At 32.1% G+C, this 7314-nt stretch overlaps 1 protein-coding gene across 1 annotated transcript; it reads right to left on the bottom strand.

Annotated features, from left to right (window-relative positions):
- Positions 1-1487: 1487 nt before the first annotated feature.
- On the bottom strand, positions 1488-3038 carry LOC149944884 (mite group 2 allergen Gly d 2.02-like). Its single transcript, XM_090175579.1, has 4 exons — positions 2879-3038; positions 2296-2397; positions 2019-2197; positions 1488-1657 (listed from the first exon to the last, which is right to left on the bottom strand). Exons 1-4 carry the CDS (start codon positions 2958-2960, stop codon positions 1550-1552), a joined length of 471 nt encoding a protein of 156 aa, XP_090031705.1. The 5' UTR covers positions 2961-3038; the 3' UTR covers positions 1488-1549.
- Between the last annotated feature and the right edge of the window lie 4276 nt (positions 3039-7314).

Genomic DNA, 7314 nt, shown 5'->3' with positions numbered 1-7314 from the left:
CTGTATGGATTATATTTTAAACTGTATGGATTATATTTTAAACTGTATGGATTATATTTTAAACTGTATGGATTATATTTTAAACTGTATGGATTATATTTTAAACTGTATGGATTATATTTTAAACTGTATGGATTATATTTTAAACTGTATGGATTATATTTTAAACTGTATGGATTATATTTTAAACTGTATGGATTATATTTTAAACTGTATGGATTATATTTTAAACTGTATGGATTATATTTTAAACTGTATGGATTATATTTTAAACTGTATGGATTATATTTTAAACTGTATGGATTATATTTTAAACTGTATGGATTATATTTTAAACTGTATGGATTATATTTTAAACTGTATGGATTATATTTTAAACTGTATGGATTATATTTTAAACTGTATGGATTATATTTTAAACTGTATGGATTATATTTTAAACTGTATGGATTATATTTTAAACTGTATGGATTATATTTTAAACTGTATGGATTATATTTTAAACTGTATGGATTATATTTTAAACTGTATGGATTATATTTTAAACTGTATGGATTATATTTTAAACTGTATGGATTATATTTTAAACTGTATGGATTATATTTTAAACTGTATGGATTATATTTTAAACTATATGGATTATATTTTAAACTGTATGGATTATATTTTAAACTGTATGGATTATATTTTAAACTGTATGGATTATATTTTAAACTGTATGGATTATATTTTAAACTGTATGGATTATATTTTAAACTGTATGGATTATATTTTAAACTGTATGGATTATATTTTAAACTGTATGGATTATATTTTAAACTGTATGGATTATATTTTAAACTGTATGGATTATATTTTAAACTGTATGGATTATATTTTAAACTGTATGGATTATATTTTAAACTGTATGGATTATATTTTAAACTGTATGGATTATATTTTAAACTGTATGGATTATATTTTAAACTGTATGGATTATATTTTAAACTGTATGGATTATATTTTAAACTGTATGGATTATATTTTAAACTGTATGGATTATATTTTAAACTGTATGGATTATATTTTAAACTGTATGGATTATATTTTAAACTGTATGGATTATATTTTAAACTGTATGGATTATATTTTAAACCATTTGGATTAATTTTTAAACTGTATGGGTTACCTTTTAAATTTTATTGATTTTTTTAAACTATAAAGATCACCTTTTAAACTTTATGGATTATTTTTTGTACCTAAGGGAGAGGTTTTTTAAACAGTTACTGTAGGAGTTATTAATAAACACGTACTGTACTGTAGTTGTGTGGATTTTTTTTAATTGTTTAAACTATAGTGATGGATTTTGAACTGTACATGTTTTATTTTTGGTTTTGTAAAGCGGCTACAGTCTATTATAGGGTTTATGACGAGAGTTTTACAACTATAGGTTTTTGGAAAATTAATAAAACTTATTCGAAATTGTAGGTGTGGTAAACGACAATTAATTTTTTCATAAAAATATTAGTTTAATTATATATACAAAATAATACATCAAAAGTTCATTTCTTTAATAATATTTGGAACTCGATCTGGCTCTTATTGTGAACGGTATTCTGGCACAAGCGATGGTCTCCATCTTCTCATTTCTCAAGAGATAGGTAACATTCATAGGCATCTAGGTGGGAAATAATAAATATCAGTAAGCCATCAGTGTGTTGAAACGAAGAACATATAGAATTTATCTACAGAATAGAATTTCTCTATAGAATAGAATTTCCCTATAGAATAGAATTTCCCTATAGAATAGAATTTCCCTATAGAATAGAATTTCCCTATAGAATAGAATTTCTCTATAGAATAGAATTTCTCTATAGAATAGAATTTCTCTATAGAATAGAATTTCTCTATAGAATAGAATTTCTCTATAGAATAGAATTTCTCTATAGAATAGAATTTATCTATAGAATAGAATTTCTCTATAGAATAGAATTTCTCTACAGAATAGAATTTCTCTACAGAATAGAATTATAACTTACAGGTGGGACAAATTTATTTATGAAGAGTTGCGATTTGAAACCGTAGATGTTGTTGGCTCGCATCGGACATGACGGTGTGATTTGACTGTCACAAATGTCCACGTCGGGCCCAGGTAGGTTCACGTTGCGCCCTCGAATATCCGCGAAGACCTTTACGGTTCCTGATCGGACTGGGACATCTGGTGGTAGAAATTAAAGAATTAAGTCAGACTAATATTGACAAATCTTTACTGACTGTTGAATCCACATTAAGTGGTCTTCAGAGAAATTATCTTACTTGGTTTTATGGTAGCTTCTATGTGAATCCACATTTTATGGTAAAGGATGTACGGCTGCTCGTTTACCTCTGGGATGTACGCCTCCATGATAGTACCGCCACCTGTAGGGGAAATTCATTAAACTATATCATAAAACTTTCCCAAGGTTTTTAAGAGATTAAATAAACAAATCATATTCATTAAAAACCACTGAAAAAATTAAGGGTATCGAAGGGACGTTAAAATTAAATTAAGGAAATCGAAGGGACATTAAAATGAAATTAGGGGAATCGAAGGGACGTCGAAATAAAAATAAGGGAATCGAAGGGCCGTTAAAATGAAATTAAGGAAATCGAAGGGACGTTAAAATGAAATTAAGGGAATCGAAGGGACGTTAAAATAAAATTAAGGAAATCGAAGGGACGTTAAAATGAAATTAAGGGAATCGAAGGGACGTTAAAATAAAATTAAGGGAATCGAAGGGACGTTAAAATGAAATTAAGGGAATCGAAGGGACGTTGAAATAAAATTAAGGGAATTGAAAAGACGTTATAATAAAATTAAGGACTTTAAAACTTAAAAATACTATAATAAATAACTTACCACAGTCTTCGAAATCGATAACACCAGCAAGTGCCAGGCTGAGAACGCCGACTGAAGCGAGAAAAACGGCGTGAAAGTACATTTTGAAAGAATTAAATTTAATGTCGTGACTAGACTATGTCAATCCGTCGAATGCTGACTTCGGAAGAGTGTCTGCCTCTTTTATACAGCTCGGCTCAGATTGTCCACTCATTATGACATGTGTACTTTGACGCTTGGACAAATTTCCATGCAATCTGTTTTAGCATGTCTCATTGTTTACATCGTTTGCTCGAAGGAATTGATAAAGATCGAAGGTTGCTTTTTGTTATCTATGGAACGGAAAATTCCGTTTTTCCGACGAGGAAGACTGCTAGTGTAAACGATGATTGGTGACAAATATAAATTATATTTATTTATAGCTTTTTAGAGGTTAAGACATCCGCCGAAAACGTGAACGGGGGAGCTTGTAGTGATCATGGAGATGCAGGCTGTACGCGCAAAGATACATCTACACTCCTACACGTTGGCCCTACACGTTTTAGGGTGCTGGCTTAACCTCTCTTTTATAAAGTGTGCGGATATCGCTTAGAATTCAGAGATACCAAATATTTATAATTTTCAAAAATTCCCAGTTTTTGAGGTTAAGATGTACATTTTGTAGATTGAGGGGGAAGAATACATTAAAAGCCTCTTTTTCGTTTAAGCTGAACGTTTCTGTTTTAACAATTACATCATTGAATTATATTTTTCCTATTAGTGCTTAAAATAATTTTTATAATTCTAATATTAATAGTTAACGAGATATAAGGTCCTAACTAAAGGGTAGTTTGGGTGCTTGCCCAACTTGTTTAGCTCTAGGGTTCCGAATTAAAACGTAATAACTTAATTAATTTCAAATTTAAAATTGTCAAAATTATTTTAAGCACTAAACAAGAGGCTGCTCTACACTTAAATATTAATTTTATAAGTTAAAATACAAAATTAAAAGAGTTCAGATTGAAATAGCGCGAAAATAGACAATGGCCACTGTAGTCTTCCCCCTTAACGTGTATATTTTGAAGATTGACATGTACATATTAAAGGTTATATTGCGCATTTTGAAGCTCATTATCACAATTTAGAGGTAAATTTTTATTTTAAATCTTTGTTAATAAATATGTTTAATGAATTTAATATCTCCACATCAAAAGGCTTGCCGTACTTTAAAAAAAATGCCAGAATGTATTCAAAGTAATAAAGTTGACATATCAGATACAAACAAGCATAGGTTTAATATAAATTTACATAAATCTTTTTATGAATCTTTATCCAAATCACCATGAATTGTATTAAAAGTACAATTTTTTTAATGAATTATGAATATAGTATTGTAACAATTCGCCTTGGGATTTTTTGTTTAGTTTTGGTTTTCAAAAATGTTTGTATTCAAATTTATTTAAAATGTATTAAGTGCCCAAAACTATAATTTCCTTAAACGTATAAGGGTATATATGTACGGATTCCATTTTGAACTTAAATGAAATTTAACTAACCATGCTAATTGGAAAGTTATATAAAATGACATAAAATTGCCAGTTTTTAACTTATGGATATATATATTTTTTGACTTTGTATATAAATATAAACTGTATGACGGGATATTATTGTCTGTAAAATTTATTTGAGGTATTTAACTAATATATATAACTTTATAACCCCTGTAATCTTATAAAAAGTGTTGTAAAACATGATATTTTACATTAAATAAAACGGAATTGAATTGATTTGAATTATTATAATTAAATAATGGTGGTAAATAATGGTAAATAGTGATAAATAATAATAAATAGTGGTAAATAGTGGTTTATATTGTACAATGACACGTGAAATCAAGAAAAGCATATCAGCTTTAGAAGATCTGAAACTTTATTTTCATTACTGTACAATTCTTTTCTAAATCTTAAAGGTTTATCTCCATAAATTTACGTTCAAGTTTTAAATACTGTAAATAATTCAAGGAAATATATTATTTACTATTATCTACAGTTATTTTCCATTTTTCTCATTTTAAACCAAAACGTCATTTACCATTTTTACCACCTGCTAAATACCACTTCGGAACCCTGATTGCGAAACAAAATTGTTATTGGAATAAAATTAAACTTCGGAATGACGACATTTACAAATTATTGGTGAAACGAAAGGCGCGAATTCTCCCACTTATTGGTTTGTTTATTTTTACGAATATGTTTGAACTGTTGCACCCGCTTTGGTTAATTCCAGTCGTACGATATTTCCTACAATAATGTAATCAAATAAAAGATAATCAGATAAGGTTAACAATTTCACGGCTTTTCAAGATTGTCATACATAGCGTAAATTTAAACTTGATTTTTAGCAGAAGTACATAAATATCTTTTATTAAAGAAATAACCATCTCCCTGTACTGGTAATAATGTCGAGGTTTCGACATTCGTACAAATCCCGTACACTCTAGCTAGAGGCTTGCGTCGCCGCTAAACGCCGCCCCCGCCGATAATTTTTAACGTGCCGATCGCGCCGCCGCTGATTGTTCGAAAATCGGCGCACGCCGCCGCCGACGCCGCTGATACAAAGAACGGCGCACCGCCATTTCTTTTTTTTCTTCTTTATACACTTTTTTTTGGTATATTAAAGGAAAGGTCCAGGTTGTGTAAAACTTGGATTTATTTGAAAGATCATGTTTAATTTCGCTCGTTTAAAAATTAATTTCTCGTCATTAAAAAAAGATAGAATTTTAGGACTGATATTTTTGAGTTTATTTAAACATGATCTTTCAAATAGACCCAAGTTTTACATAACCTGGACTTTTCCTTTAAGCTTGGTTTTCATTTACGCGAAAATAACTATATTTAAACAAGACGTCGAACGTCAAATTTTGGTTTTCGGATTTCGGTCGACGCAGAGTAATAGCATTTTCACTTAGCGTCAATAGATTCCAGCATTGCTAAATTGGCTATAGAGAGAGTCATTAATAAAACCAAGGCTTATAAACATTTTAAATGTTGCTTGGTTTATCGATATGTTTTCTAAAATTGCATTATAATAATCAGTAGTGGCGGACTGGGTCTAATATTTTTTGGTTGCTAGGAGACTAAGGGTCCCAGCTTTAACAACTCAAAAGCCCCATTTTCATGCTCGCTGATAGCGGATAAAAATCGTCAAAATTCGCTTCCGCAACTCGCAAGCGTGAAAATAAAGCTAAAATATCTGTTTGAAACAGATCGACGCGGAAACTGAAAAGTGTGTAGCGGAAGCGGATTTTGTCGATTTTTACCCGCTACCAGCGAGCATGAAAATGGGGCTTAAGGGTTGGTTTTCACTAGCGCAAAACCGTCGTGACGGCGGGCGTGAACGCAAAAATTTTCTATTAGGCCTAACGAGGATTTCAAAAGTTAGCGCCCGCCGTCACGGCGGTTTTGCCTTAGTGTAAACCAGCCTTAACGCTACCATGTTTACGGAGGCCCACTTCATGAACGGTCCATGGGATCCACGCCATCGGGCAGGTTACCTCTATGGCCAATCCGAGACTCATAATAATTTTTTACTTATTTAATTCAATAAATGAAGCATTTGATATACTGCATTTTAGACGTCCAATACGTTTATAAAATCACATCATAATACCTTAAATTATATTTAAATGGAAAATAACATATCAAAATAGCAATATGTATGTTCACCGTGCGATGATAACCTTCGGCAGCAAAAATGATATTATTCGTAACTCGGATTTATTTCTGATTGGAAGGCTCAGAGCGTCAGTGGCGTAGCCAGAATTTCATCAAAGGGGGTCCAAGACTGTTAATATTAAGAGGGGTGTCGAGAAGAGAGTGTCAATTTAGTATAGTCAAGGTAGGCCCAGGGGGTTGACATTGAACCCTCCTTGTCTACGCCACTGCAGAGTGCTATCGTGGCCTATCTCGGAAGGACCATGGACTAATTAATGTACTTTAAAACATTAAAACAAACGTTTTACAAATTGAGCCAGTCCCACGTGTTTTCCAGCTGCTGAGCTACATTTGTATTTTCCCTCCCCTCACCCCTTTTCCTTCTTCCCCGGTAATCATTAGTTAGTTAGTTCCTAACTCCACCGCCAGAGCGCACATTTAACAATCACCCTAAACAAATATTCGGGAACGGGGCATCCCTGTGCGAAGTACACTAATTAGTCCATGGAAGGACTAGTACGAGTTGGTATTTGCCCTTGCCCTTCTGGTCGCGTGTTTTTTAAACTGTCGCTTCAAGAAATAGCTCTAAAATTTATACAAACGCCGGCGTACGCCGCCGCCGCCGGTCATTTTGGCCACGCCGATGACGCCGCCGCCGTAGGCCTAAACGCCGGCGTAAGCCGCCGCCGCCGGTATATTTTGGGTCAACGCCGCCGCCGACCCATATCAGATCGGCGCAGGCCTCTAACTCTAGCGAAATACTAT

The sequence above is a fragment of the Leiobunum rupestre genome, chromosome 5, assembly GCF_980474605.1.
Source record: "Leiobunum rupestre chromosome 5, qqLeiRupe1.1.hap1, whole genome shotgun sequence".
In the NCBI taxonomy this organism is placed as follows: Eukaryota; Metazoa; Arthropoda; class Arachnida; order Opiliones; family Sclerosomatidae; genus Leiobunum; species Leiobunum rupestre.
The sequence above is the reverse complement of the archived record's forward strand: the minus strand, read 5'-3'. Positions and strand labels throughout refer to the sequence as shown.

Coding starts and splice junctions, on each gene's coding strand:
- LOC149944884 (XM_090175579.1), bottom strand. CDS start 2,960: ATGTACTTTCACGCCGTTTTTCTCGCTTCAGTCGGCGTTCTCAGCCTG. Junction 2,398..2,878: donor TATCGATTTCGAAGACTGTG/GTAAGTTATTTA, acceptor TTTCCCCTACAG/GTGGCGGTACTATCATGGAG. Junction 2,198..2,295: donor AGAAGCTACCATAAAACCAA/GTAAGATAATTT, acceptor TTCTACCACCAG/ATGTCCCAGTCCGATCAGGA.